Source organism: Gymnoscopelus braueri (assembly GCF_963280865.1).
Source record: "Gymnoscopelus braueri genome assembly, chromosome: 9".
NCBI lineage: Eukaryota > Metazoa > Chordata > Actinopteri > Myctophiformes > Myctophidae > Gymnoscopelus > Gymnoscopelus braueri.
The window spans coordinates 11,503,148-11,518,492 of NC_137610.1; the positions used below are offsets into that span (position 1 = coordinate 11,503,148).

The 15,345-nt window shown below is 43.9% G+C and overlaps 2 protein-coding genes across 2 annotated transcripts in view; one reads left to right on the top strand and one right to left on the bottom strand.

The window, feature by feature from the left end:
• Positions 1-15,345, bottom strand: part of rbm28 (RNA binding motif protein 28) — an 895,251-nt gene that overhangs the window by 555,837 nt on the left and 324,069 nt on the right. The window lies entirely within an intron of this gene.
• Positions 11,830-15,345, top strand: part of hgfb (hepatocyte growth factor b) — a 33,120-nt gene continuing 29,604 nt past the window's right edge. Inside the window, exons 1-3 of the mRNA XM_080438338.1 lie at positions 11,830-12,006; positions 13,903-14,062; positions 15,252-15,345. The exon at positions 15,252-15,345 is cut by the window's right edge and continues 19 nt beyond it. Coding sequence (XP_080294464.1) covers positions 11,955-12,006; positions 13,903-14,062; positions 15,252-15,345 — 306 coding nt within the window. The 5' untranslated portion in view covers positions 11,830-11,954. The remainder of the gene's footprint in view (positions 12,007-13,902; positions 14,063-15,251) is intronic.

The following is a 15,345-nucleotide window of genomic DNA, read 5'->3' on the forward strand; positions in this document are numbered from 1 at the left end:
CCCAGCTAAATGATGGATAGGAACCAAATGGACCCTTATGGGTGTGTTTGGTTCCATTTGTACACTCTCAGAGTTAATTTAACATTGATTTTACAATATGAATTGGGGTCCCAGAGATAGAAATGCCATTAAATGGGGGTCCGTACTAGCCTAATGCATGTCAAACTGGGGGTCCTTGAAATTAAAATGGTTGAGAATCACTGCTAGAGCCATAAAAATCTTCTCTTATGGGGGTCCCTGGCTTATCTTTTCAAATGGGGGTCCGTGGGCTAATAAGTGTCAATTTGGGGGTCCTTGACATGAAAACGTTTGAGAACCACTGGTCTAGCGCATTGAAAAGGTGATCGACACCCTCGTTCTCCAACAATAAGCCACTACCTTAGTCTGGTGGATTATGCCAGGCCACATGGGCATTTAAGCTTACCCAAAACATTAAGTGTGTCGAACTCAACTGTGTGTGATGTGATGTGGGTGGATGTGGTATAGTTTAGTGCAGTGTGGTTTTAGTACAGTATGGTGTGGTGGTGTTATACGGTGTGGTGTGGTGTAACATGGTGTAATGTGGTGTGGTTTGGACTAGACGGTGTGCAATTAGTGCCAGCAGGGTAGGAAGAACGCAGGTTACTGTGACTCACCATGCAGCACACATAACATGCAGAACCTGAAACAGGCAAATGGAAACGCCTGTAACAAGTTACTGGGCTGATGTATTAAACATGAGGGAATGAGCAGCAGGTATGGAGGAATGCGGGAGAAATATCAATTAAGAAATGCACTGAGAGAGGCAGTCAGGTGAGAATGATGCACCTCTCTTTTCAGGTGGAAAAGAGAGGAAGTCCGAGGGCATCTGATGGCTAGTGGGAGAACAGCAGGTCTGGGGAGTTTGAAGTTAATTTGGAAGGAGCAGAGAGACAGAGGAGAGACAGAGAGACAGAGAGACATATGGAGCGAATAGACACAGAGAGACACTTTTGGCTTTGAGGAGAGACAGACTGTTACAAGTCTCTCTCTGGGGCACTAACTTCTACAGCAGCATACATGCTGGTGGTATACATGCATCCTAGCAGTTGCCAAGGCATGGTAGCATAGTATATACAGTATCCCTGTAGAACATTACAGGGGTCTTCAACGTTTTTCAGGCCAAGGACCCCTTAGCTAACACAGAGATGAAGCAGGGACCCTCCACTGCAAATTGTATAAAATTGTGTTGCAGATTAAACTTTTTCCTGCCATAGACTAAAAAAATGCCAAAGTCATAATATACCCGCTTGCGGCAGGCTATTTTTGCCCCAATCTGCAGCACAAAATGTAAAAGTTGTCATTAAAATAAAATCTCAGCCATTCGAATGCAACAAAAATAACTCCACAGAGGTTCATTGGTTGGCTACCAATATAAAGTGTGTGTGTGTGTGTGTGTGTGTGTGTGTGTGTGTGTGTGTGTGTGTGTGTGTGTGTGTGTGTGTGTGTGTGTGTGTGTGTGTGTGTGTGTGTGTGTGTGTGTGTGTGTGTGTGTGTGTGTGTGTGTGTACAATATCAATGATAGTGAAAATAATTGATCTACAATCTCACAGATCTGCTATTTTCACCAGCTGATATAGTTACTTCATAATGTAGCCTACCCTTACCCAAGTCAAAACTACAGTGTTTCACTTAGAAATGTATGAACAACAAAAATGAAGACACACACACACACACACACACCCAGGAGGACTGGTTGATAGTGTTGTATGCATTGTTCCTGGACAAAAGACCCGTGGTGACCAGTTAGTATTCATTTATGTATGAAAGAAAGAAACTATTTTCACAATAAACGAAGTGAGTCCATAGAATACAGGTAGCGTAAGGGCAGTCATGTTAAAAACATCAACAGTGGTGGAAAAAGTACTGTAATGTTTTACTTAAGTAAAAGTATCAATACTGCAATGTAACCCTAACCCTTTATAAAAGTGAAGCTCACAACTTGTCTTTTGATTTCACTGTTTGAAACAGCTAGGCTTGAGTTGTAATGCATAACTGCAAGTTTGCCCTTTGCACTACTGGCTTACATGAAAGAAAAACCCAAATGGGTCCATTTGGTTTCATTAATGTCTTTTGTAAATGAAGTATTCAATAAAACGTCATAATAAAAAATAGCAGATCTACAAGCTCACAAGGTGGCGATGCGTTGTGAGCTTGTAGATCTGCTTTTTTCTGATAAAATGCAGCTGATTTTAGCGTCATACCTTACATGAAAAATGTTGCTACAGTAACCTTGGTTGTAGTGTGTATTCATTCATTTGTAAACAGGGCAGTCATGTTAAAAACAGCAACAGTGGTGGGAAAAGTACTCGTACTAGTGTTGCCATGTATACTAATTACAAGCGACCGTGTTTTCTGTGAAGTTGCTTGTAAATGTAGGTAGTTGCTTGTTATTTGTTATTATTTTGTTGTGAGCTTGTAGATCGGCTATTGCCAAGTCGTCTATTATCAAATAGCCGATGCATATAGGTTTACAGTGCTCATGTAGCCTAATAGTCACTTAAGTCTTTGGGCTTGTTTTCATTGACCTGGTTGCTTATTTTTCTCTCAAAATCTGGCAACCGTGTCATTGTTTAGACCAACGAAGAAGAAAATGGCGGATGTTATCCTCTTTTCCAAGGCCCGTGTGAAAGACAGTATTATGTTGAGAAAATATAAAGTCATTACAGCACCATAACATGGGATGTACAATACATGAAAATTACGAGAGTAATAACACGAATTGCGTAGATAACTAATGGGGAGCGGGCATTAGCGCGCTTGGCTAAAAACAGTTAGTTAGTAACATCATACAAGCTAACTATTAGCCAAATTCGGCTAGCGCTCGGAGGACTGCATAGTCCCATAGCTTGGGAGGACGAGGCCGCCCGTTCAGAGTATGGGAAAGTATCCCATTGGCTTAAACGACAGCCAATGACGCAAATCTGTCGAACAAATCTGTCGAATGCAAATGAATCTGTCGAATGCAAATTTGTCGAATGATGAGTCGTAGGTCTGCCTCTTCATAGACCCGCAGCTTTCGCTAAGCGGGTAATAAAGGTTCCTGTCACACAAAAGATTTGGTGGCTCCCCTGTATTAACCTAGTGGTCCGGACCCCATGCTGAAGACCTAATAAGCAAGCCATAGAACCCGAATAGGTTCTTTATGAAACCATTTCTTCTAAGAGTGTATGTAATTTACAACATCCGATTGTATCTATTTTATTCATTATCCATAAGCTATCTGCTTAGTTTTGTGATGATTGTACAAAGGGTTGATGAACTAGGTCCAATTGTGTGCTAACAGACTAACTTCCTAAAGTTTTACTGTTGACAGTGGCCAGGCTGTTTATCCAATCGGGTCGGTTTGAAGACCATTCTCAAGCTCCTTATGTTGACTGACAAATTTGGTGATGATAGAAAAGCCATAGGGAACCTGCAGGAACCCATCAGCAAAATGTGGTTGCTCCGATGCTTTGACCCCTAAATAGACAGAGGTGCCTCTATTAGGTAGTATATTTATATGACAGCTATTTAGCCTGAGCCCTTTTGGAGTACAGACTATGTGTGTGTGTGTGTGTGTGTGTGTGTGTGTGTGTGTGTGTGTGTGTGTGTGTGTGTGCGTACAAATATACAAATCTGTGTAAAATATGAAATGTTTTATTTGCAACAATTTGACTGATGGCAATGTGCAACAGGTGTGTCATGCCACAGCAGACAATACACATCCTTTAAACAGGAGATATTTGGTGTGCGTGTATCTTCCTGTTCAACTCTACAAGCAAACACTGACACATAGCTACACAACCCACATAAAGAGAGGGCAAGAGATAAACAGAGAGAGAGAGGGAAGGAGTGAGAGAGAAAGATGGAATGAGTCACCTGGTGGTGGTTACAGGCACACGGCATTAATCAGTCTGCTGTATTGTGCCACCGGCGACTGCTGCAAAGCCCCTCAAGTGAAAGAGAGTTGTGCATGTTGTTATGCGTGCATACGCGCGCGAGCACGCGTGCGAGTGCGTGTGCGTGTGCGTGCGCGTGTGCGTGCGTGTGTGTGTGTGTGTGGCTTGGGGTTTAAACTTTACCAGCTGGCCCAAAAGCCCCCGAAGAACATATGTTTGCATAGGTGTAGACATACAGTATGTCTGTGTTTCTGTGTACAGTATATATGTGTATGCACACATGGATGTTCCGCCTGCATGTTTATCTGTGCAAATCGTGGTTGTATGTTTGTATGTTCTCCGGTCTGTGCATGCATCAAGTTACCTGCGTGTGTGTGTGTGTGTGTGTGTGTGTGTGTGTGTGTGTGTGTGTGTGTGTGTGTGTGTGTGTGTGTGTGTGTGTGTGTGTGTGTGTGTGTGTGTGTGTGTGTGTGTGTGTGTGTGTGTGTGCGTGCGCATGTGTGTGTATTTGCGTGTGTGTGTGTGCGCGTGTGGGGGTGTGTGTGTGTGTGTGTGTGTGTGTGTGTGTGTGTGCATTTGCGTGTGTGTGTGCATGTGTGTGTGTGTGTGCGCTTGTGTGTGTGTGTGTGTGTGTGTGCATTTGCGTGCGTGTGTGCGTGTGTGCGCGTGCGCGTGCGTGTGTGTGTGTGTCTGGTGAATCACTCAGGTGGGTTGTTAGGACCCTGGGCTGCACGCTGCCTGGCCCGGCCCTGCACCGTGTTACCCATCAGCACGCTAATTACACGTATGAGCTCTGACACAGCCACACATGGGATGGAGCGTATTTATGCTGCCCCGGAACACACACATGCACGCACACTCTCTCTCTCTCTCTCTCTCTCTCTCTCTCTCTCTCTCTCTCTCTCTCTCTCTCTCTCTCTCTCTCTCTCTCTCTCTCTCTCTCTCTTTTATCCAGCCCTCCCCTGGCCTGCGTGTCTCTTGTTCTGTGTGAGTCATGAGGGGGTAAATTAGCAGGGAGCACCAGACAAGACAAGCCTGACTGTTTGCAGATGTGCCAGAAGTGAGGAAAGACAGGTTAGGCTCTATTTTAAGACCACTCCCTGCTCTTTAGACCACAGTGTTTCTCAAACACCCCTTTTTTTGTTTTTGTTTACTACCATTTTTACAAAATTATTATTTCAAAAGATTTTCAAAATAATAAATAAATCAGAAATTTAAAAGGAATTTAAAATATTTTTGAGAGATTTACATGAATTTTCTAAGAAATTACATAAAAAAACGTTTTAGAAGTAGTGAAAATAGCAGATCCAAGCTCACAACGCGCTGTGAGCTTGTAGATCGGCTATTTTCACTAGTTTGGGTCCTGGGGAGACATCAAATGTATCTTTTGGGTCTCGAGCTAAAGAGTTTGGGGGCCACTGCTTTAGACGGAGTCTGGTTTCCTCTATTGGCCGGGTACAGTGACTGTATTATTTTATCGCTGTGATAGATGCTTGGAATTACACAAAGCGATAAGTACAGGAACGTCTAAACTTATATGGATGTATGCAGGGTCCCGTTGTGTGTAAGATTGGTTGCCTTTGTCAGTGTGTGTAGCAACATGTTGAAATGCTATACTTTCCCAAGAATGATGTTGAATATATAATACAATGCTCAATGGAACCGGCATATCGTTTAAGTTGTCAAGAGCAGTTCTGCATCAGTCCAAGATCTTATTCCCAGGTCCCAAAGGGAACAATAGGTACTATGCTATACTACGACTTCAGACTTCAAGATATAAATAAACATCTTTATCTGCAAGCATAACAGACAAAATCAGTGTTTCCTGAGGAGTGTATAAATTATGCATGTAAACATAACCTATTTGTGTGTGTGTGTGTGTGTGTGTGTGTGTGTGTGTGTGTGTGTGTGTGTGTGTGTGTGTGTGTGTGTGTGTGTGTGTGTGTGTGTGTGTGTGTGTGTGTGTGTGTGTGTGTGTGTGTGTGTGTGTGTGTGTGTGTGTGTGTGTGTTTGTTTTTCTGTGAAAGAACCACATCTAAAGATATGGTCTTGTACTTCCATTCTTGTGAGGACTAACAGTCATCTCAACGATGACAGAGGCAATGTGCAGTCCTCAGTTTTTAACCGGCTATTAGGCTATTGGGGTTTTCGGTTAAGTTTTAGGATTAGTGTTAGCTTATTGTTGGGCTAAGGGTCATGGTCAAGGTTTGGTGTTGGGGATGTAGACATTATTATTCAGTGGAAAGTCCTCAAAGGTATAGTAATTCAGCATGGTTGTGTGTTTGTGCGTTCATTGGTGCACGCATGTGTGCATGTGTGCGTGCGTCTGTGCGTGCATGTAAGTGACTAAGTGAGTGGCACATACTATACTGTACGTTCAAAGACCTCACAATGGACTTTGTGTGGTAGGCCTACACCTGTGTGTTTGTGTGGCGTACCTCTTGTTGTGTCTTGACTAAAGGATGTGTCTTTTAAACAGTTATGGCTTATGTGAATATACAAACTCGCCAGGCCATTCTATTCATGAATAGTCCTTATGTTCTCCTTAAAACTTTCACATCAACACCCATAAACACAGGAGAACAAGGAAACAGAAAGGCTAAATCAGGACCCCGTGCCGAACTGGGACTTGGTGTGTGTCTGGTAGATTGAATGGGAAAGGTTAGTGTATGTGTCTTCAGAGTTTAAAGTGAATTCTACCCTCTCAGACTGAGAATTCTCATTAACATTCATGTTTGGGGAAATAAAAAAGTATCTCCCAAATGAAAAGTTTGAAAAATTTCACGAAAGTATAGAGCCTGAAGCTTTTTCATCAGCATTAAATAGGAAACTTGTTTTAATTGATTTGGTCATTGAAGCTGCACAACAAGGAATTTGACTTAGAGGTATTTTATTTAATTATACACAGAGATGTACAGTATGATGACTCAACAAAATGAATGCAAATAAAAAGTAATCAGAAGACTGGAGAAAGACCGGTCTAATTGTAGTTGGTAACAAATTATTTTACAGAATCCTATATTAAAATTGGCTAATGGGAGGGTGGGCGAGCGAGCGGGTGGACCTCTGATGTCACTCTGTCTCAGCCATAACCATATAAGGAGTTCCCAATGCAGCCACGCCCAAATATGGAGTGTGTTGTCTAACCTCAATGTACCGTCATGGCATCAGCCGCAAACAAATCAGTCAGCTCCATACTGTTGACATCAGCGATCTCCATATATGGGCATAAAATGAACAAGGACTGACATACAGAGATCCGGTTGTCCAGAGCCACAGATCCGACTGCTATGCCCATATATGTGCATATATGGGACCGACCAACTTCAAACTCGGCGCACACAGCGGCAAGGACTCGAGGGAGTTCCGTGCCCGCCGTCAAGTAGTTTGGATATCCAGTTGTCCAGACCCGCCGATCCAACCAATATGCCCATAATGGCCATTACAATATATGGCATATACTGATGACATCAGGGTTCTCCATATATGGCCATAAAAGGGACAAGGATAATAATAATAATAATCATAATCATAATATGTGTTGATTACACCCATTTTGACCTCTGTTGGCTATAGGAGACAATAATTAATGGCTAATTTCCATGCTGTTTCTGTAGAGCAAATTTTATATTTGAGTCTTCTAGGCGCATGTTCACAAAAAGATAAATTCCAGTGGAATTTGCTGTATTTGCATTGTGTTGTGTAACTTGTGTTGCTCTGCCTATTTTAGTGCCTGGCTATAGTGTCACATTCCAAAAATGTAATAGAAATTCTCGAGAAAGACAGGAGGCACACTCCCTAAAGTTGGTATTGATGGTATTGGAACCAGTTAAAAGGGTTACCTTGAAGTCCTGTCACTGACAGTGTGTAAACCGGTGCCAAATATGTTGAGGAAAAATAATCATAGTTGGGTTTTTTTCATGGTTTACACAAGATTTTCTGGCAGGGAGGCAGTGTTTAAATACTCTTTGTGGCGGCTGAACAGTTCTGCTTGTAATTTATTTGTGTTAACCGTAACTGTCGACAGTTCTTAATTACGAGCGGCGGTTCCACTTGCGCACACTGACAACAGGAAGTGTGTGTTTATTTAAAGGCGGATTGGCTGACACAGTATCTCTGTTTACTGCATCCAGCTCCAATGCTGTTGTCACTAACCGCAACACACGCGGGCCGGGCATACATGCTGACACACGCACACACACACACACATACACACACACACACACACGCACGCGCACACGCACGCACACGCACACGCACACGCACACACACACAAAGCCAGCATGTTTGTGTTTCCTCATTAGTTAAATACCTGATGCTCCCCCACTATTTCTCCCCACAGAATTCCCCTGTTCTGACTTCCCTTCCAGGGTCCTCTTATCTCTCTCTCTCTCTCTCTCTCTCTCTCTCTCTCTCTCTCTCTCTGGCACTTCATCCTTTCATTCACTCCATTTATATCTCTCTCCGCTTTCCTTTTCCTCTTTCCCGCTCCATGCATCTTTTGTGCATTCGGTCATATGTCTGAAATCTGCTGCTGTGGAGGAAGGAGGAGGGAGTATCTTGGGAGTGTGTGTGTGTGTGTGTGTGTGTGTGTGTGTGTGTGTGTGTGTGTGTGTGTGTGTGTGTGTGTGTGTGTGTGTGTGTGTGTGTGTGTGTGTGTGTGTGTGTGTGTGTGTGTGTGTGTGTGTGTGTGTGTGTGTGTGTGTGGTGATGGTGGTGGTGGGGGGGGGGGGCAAGGTCACCCTAAGGTCCTGTTAATATGGTGCAGATGAAAATAAAGTCTTCATAGCCGGACACACACTTGTACACACCCGCACGCTTACACATACACATTCAGAAGTGTACAATATTTACTGTACTAGTAGCAAGTGCCCAACAGCAAAGCCTACTAGGCAATTTTTGAGACAGTATACCCCCCCCCACACACACACACCTAATTACAAAGACATACAGTACAAGCACATAGTAGTTTGGACACCGCTAAAGGGCAGCAGAGGCCCAGGAGATAGAGCCGGAAGGTTTACGGTTCAATCCCCAGCTGCGTGTCGAGGTTTCCTTGAGCAAAATGTCCTCGAGCAAGAACTCCTAACTGCTCCCGATAAGCAGGTTGTGAATGTATAGCACATGTGTAATGGTGTTCCGCCGTTGCAAATGTGTGTGAATGGGTTGAATGTGAAGTACCGTACATTCTAAAGCACATTTACTGTAAGTGGCCAGAAATAATAGATAAAGTGCTATATAAATGATAAATTTAGTCCATTTAGCACACGCACGCACACACACACACACACACACACACACACACACACACACACACACACACACACACACACACACACACACTTCAATGCACTGTATCCTCTCCTGGGTCCACTCTGCTTGCTATGCATCTGTGTGTCTCTCCTCTCTCCTGACTTGATCTTAGTCACCGTTCCTCTCTGCCTCTCCGCCGTCTGCATCGTTTCCTCAAACTCTCTCATTGAACTTCCTCCTCCCCGCAGATGAAGACACAAAGTCCCTGACATTAACGGGGCCCAGGTGTTTGGGAGCCTCCAGTCGAGCAGGAGCCGCTCATAATATGAGCGAACAGCGGGGCTACCGGCTCTCTAATCTCAACCGAATATCAACCTCAGACGTCCTGGGCCCTACGCAGCGGCCCAGGGAAAACCACCCACTGAATTCTTGCCTGGAAAGTCAGTAATAAGACTGTTAGTGTTTTTTTGGGTCGCAACCTAAAACTGGTGCTCTTAACCAAGTCATCTGCTATTCATTAGCTGTGAGTGTGCGCACAGTAAAACCCTCACTGTTAATTTAACTCTGAGAGAAGACTATTGTGCGGCGAGGAGGAATATTTGTCTTTGTGCGTGCGGATGTGTGTGTGTGTGTGTGTGTGTGTGTGTGTGTGTGTGTGTGTGTGTGTGTGTGTGTGTGTGTGTGTGTGTGTGTGTGTGTGTGTGTGTGTGTGTGTGTGTGTGCACACATGCAAGAAGGCCTATGCATGTGTTCATGACCCCTTTAGTTGCTTGCAGCGGGCGTCACGCAACAAGTAAATCAGCAGGAGCGATGACTGTTAGATCAGTGATACAGAGAGAGAGAAGGAGACAGAGAGAGAGAGAGAGAGAGTTGTAGGCCTACCACAGTGAAAGTATACTGACTCATGGCGGAGATTGTTTATTATCGTGAGTGACTCTGTGGTTTACTCAGGAAACCACGGGAATATTACTCATTCATCGAGAGACCAGATAGCAAAGGAGTCGCTGTACATCGACCCCCTTTTTCTGTGCATGTGTGTGTGTTGTTGTTTTTGGTGGTGTTTTCCATTTTGTGTTTTATTAAGTTTGTGTGGGTTTAAATGGGAAATTGATGTGATTTTGAGTGAGTGCGTGTGTGCGTGCGTGCGTGTGTGCGTGCGTGCGTGCGTGCGTGCATGAACCTGTGTTCATAAGCCTGTTTGTGAGTGTGTTTTTTTAGTGTGTGTGTGTGTGTGTGTGTGTGTGTGTGTGTGTGTGTGTGTGTGTGTGTGTGTGTGTGTGTGTGTGTGTGTGTGTGTGTGTGTGTGTGTGTGTGTGTGTGTGTGTGCGTGCGTGCGTGCGTGCGTGCGTGCGTGCGTGTAACTTTCATTCTGCAATGTGTGGTCTATTAGGCCTATATATATGTCTCTTAGTTCTCCCCATCTTGCTATTTTAACTGCATGTGGACTAAATTTTAACCTTATCCGTGCAAACATGAGCCAACATTGTGACTGTGACATGTGACAACCGTCTTTTGAAATGAGGAATCATCCCTTATTTAGACGTGTCCCTTATTGAACTGATAAAGCACACAATTTGTTCCTTTTTTTAAATAAATCAAGTGCATGAGCTTGATTTAAACTCTATCTTATTTAAAAAACTGTGTAGTGCAGTGGTTCTCAAACTTTTTCATGTCAACGACCCCCAAATTGACACTTATTAGCCCACGGACCCCCATTTGAAAAGATATGCCAGGGACCCCCATAAGAGAAGATTTTTTTACGTCTCTGGCAGTGATTCTCAACCATTTTTATTTCAAGGACCCCCAGTTTGACATGCATTTAATTTAGGCTACGGACCCCCATTTAATAGCATTTCTATCTCTGGGACCCCAATTTATATTGTAAAATCAATTTTAATTTAACTCTGAGAGTGTACCAATGGAACCAAATGGTTCCTAACTATCCATCATTTAGCTGGGGACCCCCTGGAACTCCCTCAAGGACCCCTGGGGGTCCCAGGACCCCACTTTGAGAACCAATGGTATAGTGAGATGTCAACTTGTTCTTATTTGTCTTAGAAATTCAGGTAGCTGGCAACCCTTAGTGACATCTTGCAATCCCTGTGACCCACTATTAGGCCCTGTGTCCCGACCCACAGGTTGAGAAACACTGCAGATAGATAGATCACAGACCCAGAGCTTCCCCTCAGCAGACTAAAGCCTACTCAACAGAAACAGAGATGTTTAGCAGAAAAAAGCTGAGGTCAGCTCTGACTAACAAGTGTCACGCTGCACTATCTCATCCTGTCATCGCTGGAAATAGACATGACACGTTTCAGACGGACTGGGATGATAAGCCTGTATCATCACCTCTTATCTGACAGGCAGGCTTTCACGGGAAGAAGGGCTAAAAAGTGGTCTAAACAAACAATTAGGCTTTAACTCTCTGACCCCCGCTGACAAGTGTGCTTATTATACCAATATCTTTCACTGCTGCGCAGAGAGGTTGGTCATCTTTCAAGAAAAGAGAAAGAAAAACATAAGGAGAGTGGGAAGGCACTGCTGCTGTTGTTGAGTGAGAGAGAGAGAGAGAGAGAGAGAGAGAGAGAGAGAGAGAGAGAGAGAGAGAGAGAGAGAGAGAGAGAGAGAGAGAGAGAGAGAGAGAGAGAGAGAGAGAGAGAGAGAGAGAGAGAGAGAGAGAGAGAGAGAGAGAGAGATCTAGGCAGGGCTCTTAGAGGAGATCATCTTTGCAGTCAGTGAGTGGAGGATCATCTCAGACAGATCAGATCCTCAGGACTTTATCGTCTGCTCTCCTTCAGCACGATGTGGATTATATACAAGCTTGTGTTCGGACTCTTCGTCATCTCTTGTTCCGGTAAGTTTGGAGTAAAACTATTTAGTTGCAAGTTGTTTGTTTATTATCATCCCTCTCCCCTTGAATGAATACATTACAGTCCCATTATAGCCACGTTATTTCAGATTGCTTCATGCTTTCCTGACGGCGCATTTTGACGGCAAGTTATTATCTCGCTGTATGAACAAGAACTCTATTTTCTATTACTGTTGATCACGGCTTTTCATCCCAACTCTCTTGCAGCACCGTCCTTTGATCATTCAGGACCGACCGCATAGACGCGTTAACGCATTAGCATTCAATGAACAACCATTCATGTTCAGTGAAAGTGTAAGTGTAGACATGCCTATACAGCCCACTGCTCTCCCAGATGTCCCCGCATTAAAACCCCATTAATGATCCAGTCTTATCAAAGTGCGTCTGATTTTGCGCCTCGTTGCCCTCAACGCACTCAGCCACGAACATTGCCGAGCCGGTGAACTGAGGGTGAGCAGTGATCATCATCAGGTATTTAATGCATCTAAAATATGTAATAACAAATAAGTGGTGGAAAAAGTTTGACTTAAGTAAAAGTATCACTACTGCAATAATACTCTGTAAAGTGAAAGTCCGGAATTCAATACTTGAGTAAAAGTATTGGTATCAAAAACGTACTTAAATTACCTAAAGTAAAAGTGCTCCTTGCAGAATGTCCCATTTCACAAGGTTTCAAATGTATAAAAAATCTTTTGAAAATAGCAGATCTACAAGCTCACAATGTGCATTGTGAGCTTGCAGATCGGCTATTTTCAAATGGCCGAAATGTATCGGGCTAAAGTGGTTACTGTACTGTACGTTTTGTAATAACAATCAAAATCTACAAAGTATAACTAGTAACTGAAGTTTTCAAATAATCATGGTGAAGTGAAAGTACAATGTTATATATGGAAATACTCCAGTAAAGTAAAAACACCTCAAAATTAAGTACAGTACTTGAGTAAATGTACTTAGTTACTTTACAGCACTGTAACAGTGTGCATACAGTCCACTGTAACTGTGTGCATTTAAACACCTTTCCCTTTCAAATCCTCCACTATACTTTCACCATGTTCAGGACATCCTGCGAAACGACTACACAGACAGGCGTTCATGCCACGTTAACTTTTCAGATCCCAAGATTTGCTCAAGTTTATTCTCGCGGACGTGTGCAGTTTGGCATCTCCAGTCTATCGAAACTGCTTAGAGAGTCTCTGTTGAATTAAGTAGCCTAGTGGGAGGAGGAGGGAGAAAGCTCTCCCTCTGAAGGTTTGCAGAGATGCAGAGAGAACCTGCCAGAGGCAGCATTAGAGAGACATGTGAGACACCACTCTGACTCTGTGTGTGTGTGTGTGTGTGTGTGTGTGTGTGTGTGTGTGTGTGTGTGTGTGTGTGTGTGTGTGTGTGTGTGTGTGTGTGTGTGTGTGTGTGTGTGTGTGTGTGTGGTCTCTAGTTGGTGGAGGTGCTAAGACGGGACAATGATGGATGACTGTGCATCCCATTAGATTCTGTAGATTAATACGCAGACTAATTCACACATTGTTATGCTTGCCAGAGAGTCTGAGCTGTACTCAGGCCTATATAGTGAAGAACAAGAACAGGAACAGTCAAGCATGCTGTGTGTGTGTGTGTGTGTGTGTGTGTGTGTGTGTGTGTGTGTGTGTGTGTGTGTGTGTGTGTGTGTGTGTGTGCGTGCGTGCGTGCGTGCGTGCGTGCGTGCGTGCGTGCGTGCGTGCGTGCGTGCGTGCCGTGTGTTTGTTGTATAAGCGTCTTCTTCATACAAGCAACATCATGCACTTCATGTGTGTGTGCAATGCATGATGTGCATATCAGATGTGTGTTTTCCTTGCCACTGCTGAGTGCTGAGCTGCTGTAAACGTCTCTTTGTAACTGCCCTATCAGAGAGCAGGAGGAACGCACTGCAGGACTACCAGAGGGTGGACGGCGTCCGACTGGTCGCCCTGTCCCCTGGCCCCTCCCACCTGACCAAGAGTAGGAAGCTGAGCATGGCCAAGTGCGCCAAAGCCTGCAGCCGCAATAAGAGGCTCCCTTTTGTCTGCAGGTACGTGTGGTCCTGGTATACTGTGTATAGCATTGGTTTTCAACCCTTTTCACATCAAGGTCCATTATTTATTGGGAATTTAACCACCATTTGATGAGATTTAGACTCTCAGACCCAAGACCAAATATTTTGTTATCGTTGTATAGGATTTTGTCCACAATTCCATGTTGTATTGATGTTGGTACCATAGGAGAGATAACAGGCAAATGTTGATCAAAATAACTATTCTTTAATTAAAGTAATGCAGATGTTAAACAATAATTTAACTCTTGAGAGCGTAAAATGAAACCAAATGGACCCGTAAGGGTCCATTTGGTTTCATTTTAGGCTCTCAAGAGTTAAAGATCTATAAGGGTCCATTTGGTTTACCAACTCTCCATCATTTAGCTGGGGACCACCTGGAACCACCCTCAAGGACCACTGGTGGTCCCCGGACCACTGGTTGAGAACCCCCGCTGTATAGCATGGATTCTCAACCTTTATAATCTGAAGGACCGTGGCCTAATGATATGCACTATAGGTCACTGACACCCATTTAGTGAGGTTTTCTATTTCTGTGACCACAATGTACTCTGTAAAAAGTGTTAGTTTAACTCTGAGTGTACAAATGGAATCAAATGGACCCTTACAGAACGTGTATAAGTGCATTTCCTAACTACAATACATTTAGCCGGGGACACCTTGAAACCCCCCCTCCCAAGGACCACTGGGGGTCCCCGGATCTCACATTGAGAACCGGTGCTATAGCTATGGCACCTCTGGGTATGAGTTAAACTGGAGATTATCAGCTGCGTACATCAAAGCTGTGAGGTCAGGAGTCAGGACACAATATTTTATTCATCAAAGAATGTGTTTTTCTGTTCACTTTTTGGATCTCAGTCAACTGATTAAAAACCACATTGAATAGATAGTCTGCTCTCACTGCCACACTGATTCTTACAATAACCGTGTTAGTCACACTTTGATCGAGTTTGTTCGCAGAGACTTAGCGCGTTACCCTTCTGCTCTATCAGGCCTCTGTATCGCTGGTGCACACCAGGGTGAACGGCTTCGGTTGTCTGAGTCTCTGAGAAATCACTTTGCATCAAGACGTTCAGGAAAACACAATGTCCATCATGTACATTGATGTATTCTCTCTCTCTCTCTGTCTCTCTCTGTCTCTCTCTCTGTCTGTGGTCTGTTTCTCCAGAGCGTTCCTCTATGATCATAAAAGCAGGAAATGCCACTGGCTGTCCTTTGACATGAGCTCACCCGGAACCCAGAGTCAGCAGGACTTCAACTAC